The 24521-nt window shown below is 38.7% G+C and overlaps 1 protein-coding gene across 2 annotated transcripts in view; it reads left to right on the top strand.

The window, feature by feature from the left end:
- Positions 1-24521, top strand: part of LARS1 (leucyl-tRNA synthetase 1) — a 75759-nt gene continuing 51238 nt past the window's right edge. Inside the window, exons 1-8 of one of the 2 annotated variants that reach the window (XM_030320745.2) lie at positions 1-178; positions 11657-11775; positions 14513-14600; positions 15244-15324; positions 18609-18746; positions 22913-23074; positions 23622-23734; positions 24418-24481. In XM_030320745.2, the coding sequence (XP_030176605.1) occupies positions 173-178; positions 11657-11775; positions 14513-14600; positions 15244-15324; positions 18609-18746; positions 22913-23074; positions 23622-23734; positions 24418-24481 (771 nt within the window). In that variant the 5' untranslated portion in view covers positions 1-172. Of the gene's footprint in view, positions 179-11656; positions 11776-14512; positions 14601-15243; positions 15325-18608; positions 18747-22912; positions 23075-23621; positions 23735-24417; positions 24482-24521 lie in introns of those variants that run through there. The other variant, XM_030320752.1, reaches the window with a different exon arrangement.

The raw sequence follows: 24521 nt of genomic DNA, 5'->3' as shown, positions 1-24521 counted from the left end.
ACAAGGCAGTAGTTAGCTGTGAGCGGGCGATTGCCTCATCAGGTGTAAAGTGTGTGCTTCAGTGTATTGGGAGGCCTGGCTACCCCCAGACGGAAGGGAAAGGTTGGGATCACTGCTTTGAGAGGATCGCCGAGGTCACTGTCGTGGGTTGCAGAATTGGTTGGGCGGTGCCATGGCGGTGAGTTCTGGCGGAAAGAGAGTCTGCTCTGCCCGGCCCTATAACTAGCTGATCTGTTTGCTTTTGCCAGAAGCTGGCGTCTCCATGTGGTAGCCGTTGTCCTGAAAGGAAAAATCCTTATCTAAACACAGGGAATGCCTTGACCCCCACGTTAAAGGTGTGGATGTTGTGAGGATGCGCCTTTTCTTGCTATCTGTTGAGCCCGGAACTGGTATCTTTAACTTCACACACTACTTAATGTTACGTGTGTTAATTTCACGACGTGTCTAAAACCCATGTGGAGAGAGGGAAGTAGGTAACCTTGTTCCTCCTTTAAAAAAAGTTTTTTTTTTTTTTAATGTTTATATATTTTTGAGAGACAGAGACAGAGCATGAGCAAGGGAGGGGTAAAGAGAGAGAGGGAGACACGGAATCCCAAGCAGTCTCCAGCCTCTGAGCTGTCAGCACAGAGCCCAGTGTGGGGCTTGAACCCACGAGTGCTGAGATCATGACCTGAGCCCAAGTCGATGCTCAACCCACTGAGCCACCCAGGCGCCCCCTTTGTTCCTTCTTTTAACAAAAAAAATTTTTTTAAACAGACAAAAATCTCTACATTCATGGTGTTTACGTGTGTGTGTATGAGAGAGTTACATGCTAAAATATTTGGTAAAATATGTCTGGTGCCAGAAAGTCCTATTGACAAAAATAGAGCAGGAAGGGGAGACTCTTAAGTGTGAGGTGGGGTAGGATTGCAGTTTTAAAACTGTGATCAAGGGGCGCCTGGGTGGCTCAGTCGGATAAGCATCCGACTTCGGCTCAGGTCATGATCTCACGGTTTGTGGGTTCGAGCCCCGCGTTGGGCTCTGTGCTGACAGCTTGGAACCTGGAGCCTGCTTCGGATTCTGCATCTCCCTCTCTCTCTGTTCCTCCCCTGCTCTCACTCTGTCTCTGTCTCTCTCTCAAAAATAAAGATTAAAAAAATGTTTGTTTAAAAAAAAAAAAACTGTGATCAACAAAGGCTTTTCTAAGAAGGTGGCATTGTGGCAAAAAGGAGGTAAGGGAGCAAGCTATGCAGCTATATGGAGGAGACGATATCTAGGCAGAAGCCACACTGAGTGAAAAGCAAAGAGGGTTGTATATCCAAAGGACAGTGATACTGGAAATGATGATAGTGTATGTGATGGATATTGATGGGCAGATGGATGTAGGTCATGTAAGGCTGCTGGGTTCAAGAAAGAATGGGAAGAGATGGACTGGAGATCATGAGTATGGATAACTCTTGAGGAATTTTATAAAGGAGAGCAGAGAATTGGGGTAACAGATGAAAGTCAAAAGAGGACTTTCTTTTCTTTTTTTAAAGGTAGAAGAAATTACCAATACTTGTATGCTCATGGGAATTACCCTGTAGAAAGGAAACATTGATGTGGAAAAGGGATGATTGCTGAAGTGCTGTTCCTGAATAGAACAGAAGGGATGAGATCCAGTGCATCAGTGGAAGGGTTAATAATAACAGGAAAGAAGACAGACTATATAGGTACACAGGCATGTGGGTAGGTAGATGTGATGAGGGAGGCTGTGAAAATTTTCTGTTCACTTCTGGTTTCTTTTTTTTTTTTTTTAATTTTTTTTTCAACGTTTATTTATTTTTGGGACAGAGAGAGACAGAGCATGAACGGGGGAGGGGCAGAGAGAGAGGGAGTCACAGAATTGGAAACAGGCTCCAGGCTCTGAGCCATCAGCCCAGAGCCTGACGCGGGGCTCGAACCCACGGACCGCGAGATCGTGACCTGGCTGAAGTCGGACGCTCAACCGACTACGCCACCCAGGCGCCCCTGTTCACTTCTGGTTTCTAATTCAATTAAGAACCAAGATTAACAGCTAGAAATGAGGATGGAAGAGGAATTGTTGGAGGATTGAGGAGAGAGGAGAAAGCATAAAACAATTGTCTAGGACATTGCCCTCAATAGAACTTTTTATATTTGCACTAATTTGGGAGCCACTAGCCACATGTGGCAACTGAGCCCTTGAAATGTGGCCAGTGCAATTGAAGGACTGAATTTTAATATAACTTTAAAATTAACAAGTCATGTGTGGCTAGTGGCTACTGTATTGCACAGTATACACATTAAAGTTGAGAAGCACTAGTCTAGGAGAAGGAGTAACGAAGTGGATTTCAGAAATTAGTAGTGTGGCTGGGCATCACTTGATATTAGTGGACATGAATTTTTTTTATTTTTTTTTAATTTTTTTTCAACGTTTATTTATTTTTGGGACAGAGAGAGACAGAGCATGAACGGGGGAGGGGCAGAGAGAGAGGGAGACACAGAATCGGAAACAGGCTCCAGGCTCTGAGCCATCAGCCCAGATCCTGACGCGGGGCTCGAACTCCCGGACCGCGAGATCGTGACCTGGCTGAAGTCAGACGCTTAACCGACTGCGCCACCCAGGCGCCCCTAGTGGACATGAATTTAAATGGAGGCCAGTCAGCATGGTTGAGTGCTTATCTCTTGCCATTTTCAGCTGCCTAGGTGAAGGAACAGAGCAGTTGGATGGGACGGATGGATGGAGTTTTGCCAGGCAAGAATGGTAAAGGGAAAACCGAAGAATTATACAGATGGATTTAAGGGACAGAAATGAGGACATGGGGTGGTAGGTGCCTAAAGATTAGTGAAAAAAGGTCATGATCAGTAGGACCCAATGGGGTTGAGGAATTATTAGAGTTGGAATTCTAGCAGAGTTAGGATCAATAATATCAATAACTGACATTTCTTATGTGTCATGCTTTTTCTTTAGCATTTTATTTGAATTGTCTTATTGAGTGTTCACACTAATCTATTTGAGTTAGGCACTCTTATTTGCAGTTTACAGATGAAGAACCCCATGCTTAGAGAGCTTACCTAACAGGTCTGATTTCTTATAACTAGGACAGGATGAAAGTGATCAGAACTCAAAGGGATTGAATCATTTTTCAGTCACTATGTCATCCTGCTTCCCAGGAAAACACATGCCTTCCGACTCCTGGTCCAGAGCTTTTTCTTCTGTCCCAAGTTGCTCATTGCCTCCCACCAACCCCTCTCCCCCATGATGATATCCTTAGCTGATGTGGAATTTGCAGGTCTTTCTTTCTTTTTTCTTCTTTTTGGTGTTAATGGGAATGAGCTTTTTCAGTTTGGAAGACTTTAGTACATTTTTATTCTTTTTATGTTTTGTATAAGGAAACTGGCAATATTTCTGGTAGATCTGATTGTTTTACTTTATTCACTTCGTGGCCTCTGCAGATATTCATGTTTTACACTGTCATGGTACTGGGCTGACATTAAAGTTAGTTTCATTGGAAGAATCCAGTAAGAACTCCCTTTAGAAAGAACAAGTAACAATAAAAATAATAAAATGTACCAATTTTATTTTGTGTTTTAAATGTACCGATTATTCTGTGCCATGCATTAGTGTTTTACAAAAGTTTTCATCTGCACAACCCTATAAAAGTGGGTGCTTTATCCCCATTTTATTGATGGGGAAAATAAGGCATCAGGTCTACTCAGGAAGAATTAGAATTCATTTGGTCCCACACTGGAGTTCATTCTGTTAATCATTGTGTTACCCCCAATTGCAAGCTAATTAGGATATTTTTTTTTTAATAACTTGTTTTATTTTTTATATATTTTTAAATTTATATCCAAATTAGTTAGCATATAGTGCACAATGATTTCAGGAGTAGATTCCTTGGTGCTCCTTACCTATTTAGCCCATCCCCCCTCCCACAACCCCTCCTGTAACCCTCAGTTTGTTCTCCATATTTATGAGTCTCTTCTGTTTTGTCTCCCTCCCTGTTTTTATATTATTTTTGTTTCCCTTCCCTTATGTTCATCTGTTTTGTCTCTTAAAGTCCTCATATGAGTGAAGTCATACGATTTTTGTCTTTCTCTGACTAATTTCACTTAGCATAACAGCCTCTAGTTCCATCCACGTAGTTGCAAATGGCAAGATTTCATTCTTTTTGATTGCCGAGTAATACTCCATTGTATACATATACCACATCTTTATCCATTCATCCATTGATGGACATTTGGACTCTTTCCTTACTTTGGCTATTGTCGATAGTGCTGCTATAAACATGAGGGTGCATGTGTTCCTTTGAAACAGCACATCTGTCTCCTGTGGATAAATACCTAGTAGTGCAATTGCTGGGTCTTAGGGTAGTTCTATTTTTAGTTTTTTGAGGAACCTCCATACTGTTTTCCAGAGTGGCTGCACCAGTTTGCATTCCCACCGGCAGTGCAAAGGAGATCCTCTTTCTCTGCATCCTCACCAATATCTGTTGTTGCCTGAGTTGTTAATGATGGCCATTCTGACAGGTGTGAGGTGGTATCTCATTGTGGTTTTGATTTGTATTTCCCTGATGATGAGTGATGTGGAGCATTTTTTCATGTGTCGATTGGCCATCTGGATGTCTTCTTTGGAGAAGTGTCTGTTCATGTCTTTTGCCAAATTAGGAAATTTCTTTTGCAAACATCTTCCATAAAGAAAGTTTTCTGTTTCCAGAGGAAATCTTATCAATAATGAAGTGTGTAAGACAATGAACATGTGATAGCATGGATAGGATATTAGTTTTTATTTTATAATTGAATTTATAAATAATAAACTAAAATTTTCTTCATATCAGAGTAGTATTTATTTTAAAAAATGTGTTTAATGTTTATTTTTGAGAGAGAGAGAAAGAGACAGAGACAGAATGCAAGCTGGGGAGGGGCAGAGAGCGAGGGAGACACAGATCTGAAGCAGGCTCCAGGCTCTTAGCTGTCAGCACAGAGCCCGATGTGGGGCTCAAACTCACAGACCATGAGATCATTACCTGAGCTGAAGTTGGATGCTTAACCAACTGAGCCACACAGCATAGTATTTATTTTTTAGAGCTTTTGACAGTTCTATTTTTATTTTTGTGTATTTAAAATTTTTATTTGTGTATTTTTGAGAGAGAGGGAGAGAGTGAGAATGAGAGAGAGAGAGAGATCTAAAGTGGGAGAGAGAGGTAGAGAGGGACGGAGACAGAATCCCAACCAGCGGCTCAAGGTCAAGCCATTAGATTATGACCTGAGCTGAAACCAAGAGTTGGACACTTAAATGATGAAGCCACCCAAGCGCCCCAAGCTTTTGACAGTTTTAATCTCTTCTAGTTACATATCAGACTTTTAGAGGGGATCTGGCGATGTGATATAATGAACATAATAGCCAATCTAAAAAAATTATTGTTTTTAAACTTTCATTTGGAAAATTTAAATAGTCAGCATAATAGAGATAATAGTATTATGTACTTCCATGTACCCATCACCCAACTTCAATAATTGGCAGTTCAGGGCTATTTTGTTTCATATATCCCTTCCTGGGACCCTGCCCCTCCACCCCTCAGGATTCATTTTAAGCAGATTCCAGGTACTGTACATACATATTTGACATAGTTTAGTGTAAGTTTTTACATCGATACATATTTTAATATTTTTAATGTAATGATAACTTCTCTTAAAACATAATCCCAATGCCATTTTCATACCTAATAAAATCACATGATGTCTAGATGTCTCTTTGTGGTATTGGTTAACATTATCGTGCATTTACCATGAGTCCAGCCCAAGGTTAAGTCCTTTGTCTGTATTAACTCTTTCTTTTTAATGTTTGTTTATTTTTGAGAGAGAGACAGCATAAGTGGGGGAGGGGCAGAGAGAGAGGGAGACACAGAATCTGAAGCAGGTTCCAGACTCTGAGCTGTCAGCATACAGCCCAATGTGGGGCTCGAACTCACAAACTGTGAGATCATGACCTGAGCCAAAGTCAAACACTTAACCGAGACACCTAGGAGCCCCTTAATTAACTCTTTTAATTTTCATACTAATACTATAATGTTAGTATAATTTTTATTCTCATTTAAAGATAAAGAAATAGAAGCTTAGAAAGCTTAAGGAATTTGTCTAAGGTTCTATAGCTAGTAAGTGGTGGCAGCTAGGACATGGCTAGAGTACTAGGAGGGAGCAGAAATAGAAGCCAGAAGATGAACATTTTTGTCCACCTTGACTTTTTGCTGACACAATGATCTCCGAACTTCAGATTTATTATTTATCATCTTTGAAATGGTAATCACTGGTCTGCCTCCTTCTTAGGGTTATTGTTAAGATGCAAAAAGTTAATGTTCATAAAAGTTTCAAGAACTGCAGAATATTATGAATATATGGAAGAGCTTGTTATCTTTTTTAGTGGTTCTTTACTGGGGAGGGTCTTGTCCTCCTGAGAACATTTGGTCTGGAGACTGTTTGGTTGTCACAACTAGGGGATTCTCCTGGCATCTAGTGGGCAGAAGCCACGGATGCTTCTAAGCCTCTTACAATGCACAAGACAAAACACAAAAAATTATTTAACCTAAACTGTCAAAAATGCCAAAGTTTTGAACCTCTGACTTGTCAAATAACCTTTTAACTAATTATTATAACCAAATGTCTAGTTAAATAACCAGTGAAGAAATTAAGGCTCAGATTGATCAAGTCACTTCTCAAGGTCAAACAACAGTTGGTGGTGGGGCCAATATCAGGTTTCATTACAATTGACGTTGGATGTTTTGATGGACAAGTTTTTCTGAGAAGCAGAAACCTCAAAGAAGAGACTTTGTGCATTTAATGTGCTCAATAACAGTGAAAAAACACATAGTTCTTAGTAATTTGTGGAGACTGTTTCTTTCATGTCCTTTACAGTGGGTGACCTGAGTGGTGCCTGGATGGCTCAGTCAGTTAAGCCTGTGAGTTCGGCTCAGGTCATGATCTCGCAGTTTTTGAGTTCGAGCCCCATGTCCGGCTCTGTGCTGACCGTTCAGAGACTGGAGCCTGCTTCAGATTCTGTGTCTCCCTCTCTCTCTACCCCTCCCTTGCTTGTGCATGCTTGCGTGCATGCTCTCTCTGAAAAATAAATAAACACTAAAAAAAATATATAAAAAAGGAAGGAGGGAGGGACTTGGCAGAAATGAGACAAGAAGGGCCTTAAGTGCCAGGTTTAACAGTATAGACTCTATCCTGACCGCTATAGAGATCCTCTGAAAAGGAATTGACTTGATTATATTTGTGTTGTGATATCATTTCCACTCAGCAATCCGGTAAGGATTTATAGAAACAAAATATTTCCTTGTCACTTTTATTTTCCTTTAATTACTGGAGGAACTTGTTATGTCCATGATTTTTCTTTTTCTTTTTTCTTTCTGTCTCTTTTTTTCAAAGAGTTTATTTACTTATTTAAACTTTTTTTTTAATGCTAATTTTTGAGAGAGAGAGAGTCACAGTTTGAGCAGGAGAGGGGCAGCGAGAGAGGGAGACACAGAAATTGAAACAGGCTCCAGGCTCTGAGCTGTCAGCACAGAGCCCAGTGTGGTGTGGGGCTTGAACCCATGAACTGCAAGATCATGACTTGAGCTGAAGTCCGATGCTTAACTGACTGAGCTACCCAGGTGCCCCTTTAAGATTTTATTTATTTATTAAAAAAATTTTTTTTTTAATGTTTATTCATTTTTGAGAGACAGAGACAGAGCATGAGCGGGGGAGGAGCAGAGAGAGAGGGAGACACAGAATCCGAAGCAGGCTCCAGGCTTTGAGCTGTCAGCACAGAGCCCGACATAGGGCTTGAACTCACAAACCATGAGATCATGACCTGAGCCAAAGTCGGACGCTCAACCGACTGAGGCACCCACGTGCCCCTTTAAGATTTTAAGTAATCTCTACACCCAGCACAGGGCTAGAACTCAGAACCCCAAGGTCAAGAGTTGTGTGCTCCACTGACTGAGTCAGCCAGGTGTCCCCAGGACTTTTCAAAGTAGGGAATTCTTTCTCATTTCTTCTCTGCCTCTCTGGCAAGGTTCTTCCTTTAATCCATCATTTACCTCCTCCTTGTAAGCTGATATTTCATCTTTCTGTTGCTTGTCTTTGTCTCCTGTTTTTAAAAAATTTTTTTTTCAACGTTTATTTATTTTTTTGGGACAGAGAGAGACAGAGCATGAACGGGGGAGGGGCAGAGAGAGAGGGAGACACAGAATCGGAAACAGGCTCCAGGCTCTGAGCCATCAGCCCAGAGCCCGACGCGGGGCTCGAACTCCCGGACCGCGAGATCGTGACCTGGCTGAAGTCGGACGCTTAACCGACTGCGCCACCCAGGCGCCCGTCTCCTGTTTTTTTTTTTTTTTTTTTTTTAAGAAAATTGCCTTTTTTTTTTTTTTTTTTAATTTTTTTTTCAACGTTTATTTATTTTTGGGACAGAGAGAGACAGAGCATGAACGGGGGAGGGGCAGAGAGAGAGGGAGACACAGAATCGGAAGCAGGCTCCAGGCTCTGAGCCATCAGCCCAGAGCCCGATGCGGGGCTCGAACTCACGGACCACGAGATCGTGACCTGGCTGAAGTCGGACGCTTAACCGACTGCGCCACCCAGGCGCCCCCGTCTCCTGTTTTTTAACTACGTTAAAACTACGTTTAACTACGTTAAAAAATAGGAAACCATTCTTTGGTTTAAAATATAGAAAACTGAAAATAATACAACAGAGCTGATACCTTTTAGTAGATTTGTATTAAATCTTAATTTTAATAGTGTTGGTTATTTTATTACTTAATACACAAAGTATATTTAAGATACTTATTGGAGAAATAATGTTAAGTTTGGGGTTTTTTTATTGCACATAATTCCTCTTTGCAAGTGTTCAAATTTGTGTAACCATTTAAAAGTCCAGTATATTTGTGATACAAATAGAAAGCTTATTGATTGATAGATTCATTGATTGAGAGAGAGCAAGAGTGTCAGCTGGGGATGGTCAGAGAGAGAGGGAGAGAGAATCCCAGGCAGGTTCCACACTCAGCACAGAGCCTGATATGGGGTTTGATCCCATGAACCATCAGATCATCACCTAAGTTGAAATCAGGAGTCAGGTACTAAACCAACTGACCAGCCAGGTGCCCCAAAAGTAGTTTTTGTAAGCTCTACATACAATGTGGGGCTTCAACTCACAACACAGAGGTCAAGAGTCACATGCTCTACTGACCGAGGCCACCAGGCGGTCCACTTTTTTAAAAAGTAGTATAAAATATATGTGTGTGTGTGTGTGTGTGTGTGTGTGTATATGTATTAATTTTTTTAATGTCTATTTTTATTTTTATTTTAAAAAAAAAATTTTTTTTTTCCAACGTTTATTTATTTTGGGGACAGAGAGAGACAGAGCATGAACGGGGGAGGGGCAGAGAGAGAGGGAGACACAGAATCGGAAACAGGCTCCAGGCTCTGAGCCATCAGCCCAGAGCCTGACGTGGGGCTCGAACTCCCGGACCGCGAGATCGTGACCTGGCTGAAGTCGGACGCTTAACCGACTGCGCCACCCAGGTGCCCCTTTAATGTCTATTTTTGAGAGAGAGACAGAGTGAGCGAGGGGGAGACAGAATCCGAAGCAGACTCCAGGCTCTGAGCTATCAGCACAGAGCCCAGTGTCAAGCTCAAACCCACAAGCTGTGAGATCATGACCTGAGCCAAAGTTGCATGCTTAACCAACTGAGCCACCAAGACGCCCCTTTTTTAAAAATTAAAAAAAAATTTTTTTTATTTGTAAATTTAAAAAAAAAAGTTTATTTTTGAGAGAACACCGGTGGGAGAGGGGCAGAGAGAGGTGAGCAGAGGATCTGAAGCAGTGTCTGCACCACAGCAATGAGCCTGATGCAGGGCTCGAATTCATGAACTGGGAGATCATGACCTGAGCTGAAGTTAGATGCTCATTCGACTGAGCCACTCAGGTGCCCCAATGTTTTTTAAATGTTTGTTTATTTTGGAGAGAGAGAGAATACTTTTTTTAAATTTAAAATTAAAAAATTTTTTTTTAATGTTTGATTATTCTTGAGAGAGAGGGACAGAGTGTGAGCAGGGGAAGGGAGGGAGACACAGAATCTGAAGCAGGCTCGAGGCTCTGAGCTGTCAGCACAGAGTCCAGCGCGGGTCTAGAACTCACAAACTGAGATCTTGACCTGATCTCACGTATATACATATGTGTGTATATACATTGTGTATCTATTTAAAGTTTATCTGAGAAAGAGAAGAGATAGAGCATGTGGGGAGGGGACAGGGAGAGAGGGAAAGGGAGAGAATCCCAAGCAGGCTCCACACTGTCAGCACAGAGCCCGACATGAGGCTTGAACTCATGAGCTGTGAGATCATGACCTGAGCTGAAGTTGGACGCTCAGCTGGCAGAGCCACCCATGCACCCCTAAATACATATTTTTAAGTGAATTATATGCCCAATGTGGGCTTGAACTCACGTACCCAAGATCAAGGGTTGTGTGCTCTCTGGACTGAGCCAGCCAGTCGCCCCAATGGAAAGCATTTTTTACATTGTTGGGTGAAAGGACAGAGAGAGGCACTCTTAAAGGAGACTGAGTTGCAGTCTTTAGGTAACTTGGCAAGGTCGTCTTGTGTAGTAGGTTGTAAAAGTATGAGTAGAACCCAGAGGCACCTGGCTGGCTCACTTGGTAGAACATGTGACTCTTGATCTTGGGGTTGTAAGTTTGAGCCTCATGTTGGGTGTAGAGATTACTTAAAAAAAAAAATCTTAAAAAAAAGGTATGAATAGAACCCAGGTATTTTCTCATTTGAAAATGCTGCACAATCTGGGAATGTTTGCACATAAGAAGGGGGTAAAATCCAATTTCAGTTCAGATAACTATACCAGAAAATACATTTTAGAGACTAATACTAAATTTCAAAACAGAATTAGATTTGTCTATGGTCCATTAGTATCCAGCTTTCATACTTGTCTGCTCTGTGTTTCATTCCACGCCAGCTTTGGCTTACCTGCTTTTAGCATCTGTTTTTTCACACAGTCACAAACTGAGAAGGAAGCTCTAGCTCTTCCTTTTCAGAGGTAGAATGATCATACATGTTTTTTTGCTTTCGCTTTCATCCACAGGCAGCTTATGGAAGGATGGCAATGTTGCTGGTACATCTGATATATTAGAGACATCCTTGCCATTCTGTTTCATTTAAATTTCATGTTAATAGTCTGTTAACCATTTTGGAGAGGAGTTCTTCATCAGTTGCCTTGAAAAAAAACATGTAGATTACTAACCCTTCCTCAGCCTCTTCCCATTGGGTCTCAGCATCCTTTGATTGAGCATTATTGCAGCTTGGCCATCTTGTACTTTTCTAAGTATTTGTGCATCTTAACTAAATAGGAACAGTATCTGTTTTAGTGTCTCATTTAATAGAAGTATTTCAAAGCCCTTTATATATTTTAGTAATTCATTAACTATCCCTTTGGTGTTTAAAGTAGACAGATTGTGATAGCGCAGATTTTTAATCTTGTTTGTTTAAAGTTCATGATAACCATGGAAAAATTGCCTATCAGTAAACAGCTTGTTCTATGTGAATGTATTTTTTTTTCTTTTTTTAAAGCAAGACTGTCCAAGTATAGAGTGGATTGTTGTATCTCTTTTGTGTCCAATAGGAAAGAAAAGGAACAGCAAAAGTGGACTTTTTGAAGAAGATTGAGAAAGAAATCCAACAGAAATGGGATACTGAGAAAGTGTTTGAGGTTAATGCATCTAATGTGGAGAACCAGACTAGGTGAGTAGTACTTTAAGAAGTTCTACACCTTGTGTTCCCAAAACTGTTGGCTACAGAAACTGCTTTGTGGAAAGGATAAGGCAGATTGTACTTATACTGTCTGAAACGGGCTGAAGAAGGTAACTTTTATTTTCTCAATTTCAAAGTAGGATTTTCTTTCCAATAGAATTCTTTTTTTTTTTTTTTTTTTAAGTGAGCTCTGTGCCTAGTGTGGGACTTGAATTCACGACCCTGGGATCAAGAGTTGCATGCTCTCTGAGTGAGCTAGATGCTCTTCCTATAGAATTCTTAAAGGACTTTTTCTACATAGCTTTTTTTTTAACTAATATTTTTCATATTTAGACAAAAGAGAATGTTTTGAAGTTTTGTCTTTCCTAACTGATAAAATGAGATTATTCTAGTAGAGATTCATATTATGGTGCTAATTATCTTCAAAGACACCAAGTATTAAATTTTGAAGGGTTTCAGGGGCACCTTGGTGGCTTAGTTAAGCTTCTGACTTTGGCTCAGGTCATGATCTTGTGGTTCATGAGTTGGAGCCCCACATCGGTCTCTCTGCTGTCAGGGTGGAGCCCTGTTCAGATCCTCTGTCTCCCTCTCTTTGCCCTTCCCTTGCTTGCTAGCTTGGGTGTGTTCTCTCTCTCTCAGAAATAAATAAATGCTAAAAAACAAAACAAAACAAAAAAAACAACAACAACCCAACTCTTTAAAAAATTTTTTTTCAAGGGTTTCTGTATTTTAAGATCTTATTTCATAAATACTGTATTGCCTTGGTTTTAAGCGTCATTTATAAGACAAGCCACAGGTAATGATATGGTACTAGGGAAAAACAAAAACAAAATAACTGCCCCCAAACAGTAGTGTAATAAATGTATGCATCAATTATAGGAGCATCTCAATTTCAGATATGTTGAAATGTAGAAAAATGTTCTTGTTACAATGACGAAATACATTGACAATAATTAAAATAGTAGCTAATCTTGAAAACTTATTGGTTGTTATGCAAAGGCTTAGGAAATATTCCATTTTTAGTATGCCTATTATCATTTAATCTTTTTAATAACACTTTAAGGTTAGCAGTATTTTTATCCTTATTTTATTTTATTTCTTTATTATATTTTTTAAGCATTTATTTATTTTTGAGAGACAGAGTCAGAGCACAAGCAGAGGAAGGGCAGAGAGAGAGGGAGACACAGAATCTGAAGCAGGCTCCTGGCTCTGAGCTGTCAGCACAGAGCCCAACATGGGGCTCAAACCCACAAACCGTGAAATCTTGACCTAAGCCAAAGTCAGATGCTCAACTGACTGGGCCACCCAGGTGCCCCTATTCCCATTTTATAGATGAGGATACTGAGGTACAGGGAGGCTAAGTAACCAGTTCAAGGTTGCATAGCTAGGAATTGACAGGGCCTGGACTACTTTTTAGGACATTCTGATTTCAAAAGGTACTTTCCTTGCTACTAAGCAACATGCTAGTGGAATCTTCTTATGTTTATTTTTGTGAAAGAGAGAGAAAGCGTGCATGTGCAGGGGGGTACAGAGAGAGAGGAGGACAGAGGATCTAAAGCAGGCTCTGTGTTGACAGCAGAGAACCCAATGCTGGGGTCACAGGCACAAACTGCAAGATCACAACCTGATCTGAAGTCAGACACTTACTGACTGAGCCACTCAGGCAACTCTGAATTTGGACTTTTTTTTTTTTTTTTTTTAAAGAAATTAAGAGTGTTGCTGTAATATAAAGTCTTTGATGTTATACTTTATAGCTTTTGCTGTTTCTAGAATTTTGGCCAACTTCAGGTAAAGTTATCGAGAGTGAACTGAAAACTTTGTTCCATGAAAGAAAATGAAGTGAGGGAACTTAGAAATGTAACATTGAATGAAAAAAAAGTTTTTTTCAGTAATATCTCCACCCGACACGGGACTTGAAATCACAACCCTAGAGTTGCTTGCTTTACCGACTGAGCCAGCCATGTGCCCTGGTGTATAATTTTTAATGAAGCCCATAGGCTTCATTGAAGCAAAAGTAAGTGATAATATTGTTTAAGGACACAGACAGAGATATAAACTATTCAAAATGAAGGAATGACAAAAGTAGATTTCAAGATACTGGTTTTCTCTGCGGGGAGAGGGCTGAGGAGCACACAGTGTAGATTCAGTGGGCTCATCACTTGGATAGCATGCTTACAGGCATTCATTTTATTGTGCTTTGTAACTTTTATAGGTACGTTATACATTTGATTGTAAGAAAAAATAATATAATAAATTAAACAGCTTTAGAGAGACCCTTCTTAAATTAATTTTCCATGTGTCATGTAATACTGAAGATGTTTTATTATAGCTGATGGACTTTGAATTGCTTTATATATATCAAATGAAGGCAAATCTCATTTAATCACTAAAATATGAAATTAATCCAGTTTCCTAAGAGTATTAAAATTATCCTCAGCAAATTATCTTTACTCAGCATTTTTAAGTTAAACCTCCAGTATTTGCTGCAAGGATATTTATTTCTTTAATATCTAACCATAAACATTTTATTTTTTCTAAATCACAATTAAGTTTCAATTTCAGAGGGCTTTTAATTTCCACATTCATATGTTTACTTTTAAAGGTCTTTTAAATAATAAAATTTAAACAAGTTGTTTGTAATAAGCTTTCCCTTCACCCTACCTCCTCATTTTAAAAGGAACTTAACATTTTCTTTTCTGTACTTTGTTTTTTCATGATTGTTTTGCAGCAAGGGCAAGTACTTTGTAACCTTCCCATATCCATATATGAATGGGCGCCTTCATTTGGGACACACATTTTCTTTATCCAAATGTGAGGTAATGTTTCCTCTGTGGTTAACATAATGGGATTGAGGGTCTTTGATAAATACTATTTTGAAGAAAATGGCATGTATGGGATTTATTTCCTGTTAAGAGAACTTAGAATTCCTTCATTTTAAGCCTAAATTTTATATTTTTACCTATATTAAATATTCTTATATTTAATTTGTATATGCTGTGTGTATGTGTGCAGGGTTCTAATTATTTATGCATGGTCATAAGTAATTCCTTTTTGGTGAAAAGACAGGAAAAAAGAACAATGGGCCAGAATTTTGGAATGACTTCCTTCTTTTCTTTTTCTTTCTTTCTTTTTTGTTTTTTTTTTAAATATTTATTTATTTATTTTTGAGTGGGGCAGGGAAGGGCAGACAGAGGGAGACAGAGAATCCCAAGCAGGCTGCACATTGTTAATGCAGAGCCTGATGTAGGGCTCGTTCTCATGAACCTGATATCATGACCTGAGCTGAAATCAAGAGTCAGACTCTTAACTGACTGAGCCACCCAGACGCTCCAGGGAATGACTTCCTTCTAAAGCAAGAGAGGAAGAGGAAATCTGAGCCCATGATCTTCATGAACAGTGAACATTCTGTATTCATCTAGCATTTAAACTTACAATTTAAATTTAGTTTTCTTTTTGTAGTTTGCAGTAGGATACCAGAGACTGAAAGGAAAAACTTGTCTGTTTCCCTTTGGTTTACACTGTACTGGAATGCCTATCAAGGTAAGATTGCTTTTGGGATTGGTTCCTACTCTTTTTAGCTTAAAGCAGATGTAATGTACAATTTAAGAGCTTGAAATAGTATTTTCAGATATTTGTTATAATGCAATGTCTTGGCATGAGCTGAATTCATTATAGTGAAAACTATTTTTTTCAATTAGAAACAGTTAAAAAATATTTTTTTAATGTTTTTTTAGTTTTGAGAGATAGAGAGAGCGTGAGCAGGGCAGGGTCAGAGAGAGAGAGACAGAGACACAGTATTCGAAGCAGGCTCCAGGCTCTGAGCTGCCAGCACAGAGCCCGATGCAGAGCTCGAACCCATGAACGGTGTGATTGTGACCTGAGACGAAGTTGCACGCTCAACCAACGGAGCCAGCCAGGCGCCCTGAGAAACAGTTTTTTAAAAGTTTATTTATTATTTATTTTGAGAGAGATAGAGAATGAGTGGAGAAGAGGGGCAGGGAGAGAGAGGGAGAGAATCCCAAGCAGTCTCCATGCTGTCAGTGCAGAGCTCAATGCAGGGCTCAAATGCATGAACTGTGAGATCATGACCTTGAGCCAAAGTTGGAAGCTTAACTGAGTGAGCCACCCCTGTGTCCCATGAAAATTAAATTTTAAAAGGCATTTGAAGAAGTACTTAAATAAAGGGTACATGTTAAGGTCTAAGTGATTTCTTTTAACAAAAAAAAAAAATATTTTTCCATTTTTTTTAAATTTTTATTTGTTTATTTATTTATTATTTTTTAATGTTTATTTATTTTTGAGACAGAGAGAGACAGAGCATGAACAGGGGAGGGGCAGAGAGAGAGGGAGACACAGAATCTGAAACAGGCTCCAGGCTCTGAGCTGTCAGCACAGAGCCCGACGCGGACGCTCAACCGACCAAGCCACCCAGGTGCCCCCCCAAAAATTTTTTTAACATTTATTTATTGTTGAGAGACAGAGACAGAGCATGAGCAAGGGACAGGCAGAGAGTGAGGGAGACACAGAATCTAAAGCAGGCTCCAGGCTCTGAGCTGTCAGCACAGAACCTGATGCGGGGCTTGAACCTACGAACCGTGAGATTATGACCTGAGCCAAAGTCGGGCGCTCAACCAACTGAGGCACCCAGGCGCCCCAGGTCTAAGTGATTTCTCAGTAATTTTTGTATCTCTATTGGTGACCTTACATATTGATATTTCTGTTTTCAAGTTAGATAATAACTATTAACAAGTATTCATGACATACATAGAGTAATAAACAGTTTTTTAAATGTATAATACTGTTTGTTTTAGTTGTATCATATTTTGATCATGTTTGCAAATGTCTTCGTTTGTCATAAATTTATATTAGAAATAATTCTCAGTAAAGAAGGGGCCAGACAATTATTGTCAAAAGGATTCCTTAAATGTAAGAGGGTTGGGAAATTTAACTTCCCATTTCTTTTGCTTCTCCAACCTTTTATTTTGAAAAATGTCAAACCTGCAGAACAGGTAAAAGGATAGAATGAACAGCCATATACCCTTCACTCATAGTTACCGAATATTAACATTTTCCATAATTCCTTTGGTTCTCTTAATGCACATGTAATACATGCATACTTTCTTTTCTCTGTTTCTGTGAACTCACTGAAAGTAAGTTACGCATATCATGCTGTGTTACCTCTAACTACTTTAGCCTGTGTCTTTTGAGAACAAAGGCATTTTATACATCATCACAGTTTCATTATCCCCTCCAAGAAATTTAACATTGATGTAATATTAGCATCTTCATCTTATCTCTAGTCAGATGTTTCCAGTTGTCCCAAAATGTCCTTTCTGGCCTTTTTTTTTTTTACTTTGTGTGTTGTCGGTCACACGTTGCATTTGGTCATTAGTTCTTTTTGGTTTCTTGTAGTTTGTCATGACGTTGATGTCTTTGAAGAGTGTATGCTAGTTATTTTGTAGAATGGTCCATAGTCTGAATTTTCTGATTGTTTCTTCATGATTACATCTGGGTTAAATATTTTGACAAGAATACTACATTGGTGAGGCGTAAACCTCCCAGTGTATCACATCAAAAGGCATAGAATGGCACTTTGTCCCATTTTAATGATGTTGAGCTAGTAACTGTCAGATTTCATTCTGAAGGTGGGTTAGTGAAAAGTAATCTGCAGATGATACTTTGGGAGCCTCTGAATATCTGGTTATCCAATAACCCAGTGGTTTTAGCATCATTTGATGCTTCTTGTCTGCTTCACTTATTGAATAAGTGTTTATAAAATGGTGACTTTCTAGTTGTGTCATTCTTTCCTTATTAGTTAACTGAAATTCTTCTGCATGGAAGAGTCCCCTTCGTTTTTAAAAGTCATAATCCTATATTTGCATTTTTCTCTTAACTTTAACTTGGTGTCATCTTTGTGTGTGTATATATATATTACATATATATATATGTACATATGTATACATATACATATATAATACATATACTATATATGTACGTGTATATACACGTACATAATATATATACATATATAATATATATGTATGATACGTGTTATATGTGATATTATAGTGTAATTGAGAGGAGCTGGGGTGGAAAGCCAAAGTTCATGTGTTATCTCTGTAGGTTGCTAGATTTATAACTTTTGGATAAACCCCTTCATCTCTCAAGTGTGTGTTTTCTAACTAAATACCTGTCCTATCTACCTCGGAAGGTTGTGATGATGATGGTGATATAAAATAGTAATCTTTAAATTGATAAATGCTGTGATTCATATTGTTATTCAAAATGATAACGCTATGTCTTACGTTTTTCTCTTAAAAATTTTTTTTTTTCATGTATATTTTAGTTTTGAGAGGGAGACAGAGACAGAGTGTGAGCAGGGGAGGGGCAGAGAGGGAGACACAGATCTGAAGCTGACTCCAGGCTCTGAGATGTTAGCACAGAGCCCAACGCAGGTCTCAAACTGGTGAACCACCAGATCAGGACCGGAGTTGAAGTCGGATGCTCAACTGACTGAGCCACCCAGGCACTTCATGTCTTATGTATTTTTGAACTTTTAATGTCTAACAAAGTACACTACATTAAGAACTTTGAGTGTTGAATAAATGCTTGCTGAATAAGAGCAGTAAAATACTAATGTACAAATTAGTGAATTTTGAGGTACATGAATTTTATCATGTGAGTTTTCTATTGTGATCCACATGTGTATAGGTGTATTGCAGAAAATTTCAGAGTCAATTTTAGTTGGCTGTAAAAATATCAAAAAATTCAAATTGTTTCTACCTCAAATTTTGAACTTCACTCTAATGTTGTATTTGTTATAGGCATGTGCTGATAAACTGAAAAGAGAAATAGAGCTTTATGGTTGCCCCCCTGATTTTCCAGATGAAGAAGAGGAAGAGGAAGAAATCAATGTTAAAACAGAAGATGTAATAATTAAGGATAAAGCCAAAGGAAAAAAGGTTTGGTGGTTAATAATATTTATTTTGGTTGAAATTTAAATTTTTTTTTGTTTTCAACGTTTATTTATTTTTGGGACAGAGAGAGACAGAGCATGAACGGGGGAGGAGCAGAGAGAGAGGGAGACACAGAATCGGAAACAGGCTCCAGGCTCTGAGCCATCAGCCCAGAGCCTGACGCGGGGCTCGAACTCCCGGACCGCGAGATCGTGACCTGGCTGAAGTCGGATGCTTAACCGACTGCGCCACCCAGGCGCCCCGTGGTTGAAATTTTATATTTGTCTGATTTATATTTGTCTTTTTTTTTTTTTAATGTTTATTTACTTTGAGAGAGTGTGCATGGGGGAGGGGCAGAGAGAGGCAGGCTCTATGCAGTGAGCACAGAGCCTGAGGCGGGGTTTGATCTCACAAACCATGAGATTACAATCTGAGCCGAAATCAAGAGTCAGACGCTTAACTGACTGAGCCACCCAGGTGCCTTGTCTAATTTATCTTTGTATTTTCAGGACTTAGCACATAAAAAGTACTCAGTAATTTTGAAAAAGTAACAAAGCCAGAAGTTATTTTTCTGACTTTTCGATGGCCCTTCCCCCCCTTTTGCTTTTTTCGGCAATAAATTTTAGATTTAGAGAAGAATTGCAAGGTAGAGCGGAGTTCCCTCATGATCCCCTAAGTTCCCCTAAGGTTACATCTTATATAACCATGTACAACCCTGAAAGCTAAGAAATTAACATTTGAACAATCCTATTTACTGAACTACAAACCTCATTTGACTTTGAACAGCTTTTTCATTAACACCCTTATTCTGTTTGCAGGTCTAATCCAAGATTCCACATTGCATTTACTTGTCACATCTCCTTAGTATGTCTCCTTAGTCTCTTCCATCTTTGTCTTTCTTGATTTTCACACTTCTGGAGAGTGCTGGTCAGATAATTTATAGAATGTCCCTCAATTTGAGTTTGTTTAATGCTTTCTCATGAGTCATGAGTTGATTGAGAGGTGACATGTCCTCCTCATTGCATCGTATCAGTGAGCGTATGATATTGGTATCTCATTACTGGTGATGTTAACCTTGATCATTTGGTTTAGGTGGTGTCTGTCAGGTTTTTCTACTGTAGGGACTCCATTTTCCCCCTTGATTTGTATATATTTTGAGAGATACTTTGAGGCTATCGAAATAGTACTATTTATTCATTTATTTATTTATTTATTTATTTATTTATAATGTTTATTTATTTTTGAGAGACAGATCATGAGTGGGAGATGGGCAGAGAGAGGGGAAGACACAGAATCCGAAGCAGGCTCCAGGCTCTGGGCTGTCAGCACAGAGCCTGACGCAGGGTTCGAACCCATGAACTCTGAGATCGTGGCCTGAACCGAAGTTGGACGCTTAACCGACAGCCACCCAGGCGCCTCAATATCTTCTTTTTAAATATTTTCTCATTAATTTTAGCATTCATCTGTGGATCTTGCCTACTTGCTATAGTTATTACTGTGTTCTTTTTTTTTTTTTTTTTTTTTTTTTTTTTGTTTATTTTTGAGAGAGGGAGAGAGAGATTTCCAAACAGGCTCCACACTGTCAGTGCAGAGCCTGATTTGGGGCTAGAACTCATGAACTGTGAGATCATGATCTGAGCTGAAATCAAGAGTCAGATGCTTATTTGACTGTGCCACCTAGGCACCCTATTACTGTGTTGTTCTAATAGTGATTTTCCATTTCCCTCATTCTTTCTCCATTTATTACCTAGAATTCTTCTGAAAAGAATAGTTGTCCTCTCTTCCCCAGTTACTTATTTATTCAGTCCCTTTTTATATCGGTATGGATTCATGCATATTTATTTTATTCTTTGGGTTATACTCCAGTACTCTCCAGTGTTTTGGGGGTTGTTATTGTAATTACTCAACTTGTTCTGATTTTGGTCATTGAGAGTCTTTTATGCTGGCTCCTGTGGCTATCTGATATGCTCCCATCTTTTTTCTTTTCTTTTTGAAGCCCTTTATTATTTTCTGGTGCCAATATACTACAGCTTTGTCTTATATTTTCCCTGTTCCAGCCCTGGAATCAACCACATCCCCAAGGAGGCCTGTTTCCTTTAGTTGAGAAATGGTATTTAGAAAACTAAGTTCTGAATGCTAGGTATACTCATTGTAGCTCCTTTCAGTAGAAAGAGGAAAGAAATATATGTATTAACCCTGGTAACCCACATATATGCACCTGTCTATAATAGTTCTTTATCTCTATATATGTTTGAAAAGTTCTTACTGTGAGGCACCTGGCTGGCTTATTTGATAGAGCATGTGACTCTTGATCTTGGGGTCATGAGTTTGAGCCCCACAGTGGGGTTAGAGTTTACTTAAAAAAAAAAAGAAAAGTTCATACTGATAACTTTGGCTCCCTGTTAGCACCATAAGGCTCATTCTAGCATTCTCCTTTTGCCAATTTGTGACTTCTTTCTCTGACATTGAGAAATCTGGCCCTCATTATTTATAGTATATGATTTATTTAATCCTAGTCTACTGGTAGTTCAGAACTGCTTAACCCATACTCCTGGGAGGAACAGTTTTACCAACTAAAGTACAGTGTTTGTATATACTTTTTGTCCTTAGAATCTAGTCAACATATTCTTTTCCAAAGTTACTTCTTTTTTTTTTTTTTTTTTTTTTTTTTTTTTTTGTAAGCTCCATGCTGAACATGGGGCTCTTGAAGTCAAAGTCCCTGAGATCAAGTTGCATGTTCTACTGACTGAGCCAGCCATGCACCCCCCCCCCCCAAGTTGCTTTTATTTATTTTTTAAATTGTTTTTATTAGTTATTTTAAAAACACATTTTTTTTTTTTAATGTTTATTTACTTTTGAGACAGAGATACAGAGAGTGAGCAGGGTAGGGGAAGAGAGAGAGGGAGACACAGAATCTGAAACAGGCTCCAGGCTTTGAGCTGTCAGCACAGAGCCTGATGTGGGGCTTGAACCCACGAACTATGAAATCATGACCTGAGCCAAAGTCAGACGCTTAACCGACTGAGCCACCCAGCTGCCCCTTTATTCGTTATTTTTGAGAGGGAGAGAGTGTGAGCAGGGGAGGGGCAGAAAGAGCAGGGGACAGAGAATCTGAAGTAGGCTCTGTGCTGACAACAGTGAGCCTGATGTGAGGCTTGAACCCACGAACCATGAGATCATGACTTCAGCTAACGTCGGGTGCTCAATCGATTGAGCCACCCAGGTGCCACCCACTCCCCGACAAAGTTACTTCTAAAACTCCTTTTTTTTCCACTCACTTCAAAGTGTGGTTGTATCATATATTAATAATACTGTTTGATACATTTGTCACAGTCTGCATTTCATCTTTGGTTCCTCCCATATCCTGGTTGATTTTTTAAACAAATGTATATACAATAAAATTCAATCTTTTTAGCAGATAGTGGTGTTGGTTTGACAAACACATGGAGTTGTGTTTCTTTTTTTTACTTTTTTTTTAAATGTTTGTTTAATTTTGAGAGAGTGAGACAGATTGTGAGTGGGGGAGGGGCAGAGAGAGAGGGAGACACAGAATCCAAAGTAGGCTTCAGGCTCTGAGGTGTCAGCACAGAGCCTGAAGCAGGGCTCAAACCATGAGATCATGGTCCAGCCGAAGCTGGACTCTTAACCGACTGAGCCACCCAGGCGCCCCTGGAGTCGTGTTTCTAACCCCACAGTACCATACAGAGCAGTTCTATCACCTCCCAAATTCCTTCCCTGTCTTTATAGGTTTATAGTTCAACTCCTTTACCCACCTCCAATGCCTGACCTTTGGTTGCCTTTTTGATATTGGTAAATATTAGAAGAGGACAAAACTCTTGTCAGTAGCTTATTCATAACTAAAAAAGATACATATGGCATTAGGAAGAAGGCAATCGAGCTTGGTGCTGACATCTTATCTTTGATGATAATTCTTTATGGTTTCAACGATTTAGTTACCTCTGGTGTCAAGGTCTTAATATCAGACTGTTCGGTTTGACAGACAGAATAGCACATCTCAATTCGTTAGTAATCTGACATATCAACAGTATGTTTTGGAATAGAAAAATTACTACTAAATGGGATTATTTACTTAAAATGATTGTGGTCCTAGAATTTGGTAATCATTTGTTGGTTGGTACTTGATGGAGTTTGTTTTTACTGGTTATTTTCAGAGTAAAGCTGCTGCTAAAGCTGGATCTTCTAAATATCAGTGGAACATTATGAAATCCCTTGGTCTGTCTGATGAAGAGATAGTCAAATTTTCTGAAGCAGAACATTGGCTTGATTATTTCCCACCACTGGCTATTGAGGATCTGAAGAGAATGGGCTTGAAGGTATGTCCATCACCCCTATAGTTTAAGAAAATATGAAGAACACATTTGTATTTATGTGATTTCTGTGAGTTTGGACCATCTCATAATTTAGAATAATTTATTCCACCTGTATTCCAGTAATGAATTAGTTCTGTTATTGTTATGGGCCTTGATGTAAGCAGCGAAGTACTTTAATATTTGTTGTATTGAAAATGTTTTAATATGTTAGCAATTAGTAGAAGGGAATTCTGTTCAAAGACTATGAAGAAGGCAAAGGTTAGTTTGTATATTTAGGAATACACAAAGGTGTTATTTAAATGTTCCTTCTTAACTTATTATAATTTCTATATGTTATATGAATGTGTGCTTAAAAACTTAAAAGTTAAATACAAGTTAATATAATTATAATATATATTTAATAGGTGGAACCTGAATATTGTTTTCTTTTTAATGTTCGATATAATTTTAAGTTGGAAAATAAAGAGTGGAAGAATAAATAATTGGTGGGAGTTTTTATTCATAGAAACTATACACATTTCTCAAAAATCACGTATTTTCTTTTCTGTAGGTCGACTGGCGTCGCTCCTTCATCACCACTGATGTTAATCCTTACTATGATTCATTTGTCAGGTGGCAGTACTTAACATTAAGAGAAAGAAGTAAAATAAAATTTGGGAAGCGGTGAGTTTGTCGTCCTTCAGGATAATAAAGCAAAAATTTCACTCTGCATTGTAATTCAGTGCCCGATAGATAGCTTCTTTTTTTCATTATCCTTTCTCTTCTTATAACTTTTTTCCTTTTTGTTCTCATGTCTCCTTTGTTTTTCTTTTTGTCTTACCAGCATTTTAGTGTTTTACCAGTGTTTAATGTCTCTGAGCTGCTAAAAAGAGGGAGAATAGGAGTATTGGCTGTTATGATCTCCCTAAAGATTCTTTTCAGTATTTTCAGTCAAGCAGAAAAAGAATTTTATATATGTGTTAGTTTATCTACTTTTTCTATAAATTGTTTAAGATTCTTCCTTGATTCTATGGATTAATTAAAAACTATGTGTGCTTCATAACTGAATTTATATTTTAGAATCTGTTTCATACCTACCGGCACAAAAAGAGACACTTCGAATCTGTTTCATACCACCAAGCCAAGACCGGTGCATAGTTTTCAGGGGTATTACCTTTAATGAAGGCAGAAAGCTTTCATTAAATAGGCTGGCCACTACTCATAAAAGCATAAATAATTGATGTAGACATTTGTTCAGTTAAAAGTTTTAGTTAGAAGAAATATTGTAAGATATTAGCAATAAAGGCAAATACATTAGGATAAAACTTGTATATTATAATATTTGTCACTTACTATTTATTTTTTAGGTACACCATTTATTCTCCAAAAGATGGACAGCCTTGTATGGATCATGATAGGCAAACTGGAGAGGTAATTATTTGTGACATAGAGTAGCTATTATAATAATTCT

The sequence above is a fragment of the Lynx canadensis genome, chromosome A1 (genome assembly GCF_007474595.2).
Source record: "Lynx canadensis isolate LIC74 chromosome A1, mLynCan4.pri.v2, whole genome shotgun sequence".
Classification (NCBI taxonomy): Eukaryota; Metazoa; Chordata; class Mammalia; order Carnivora; family Felidae; genus Lynx; species Lynx canadensis.
This window is presented reverse-complemented; position numbering and strand designations above follow the sequence as displayed.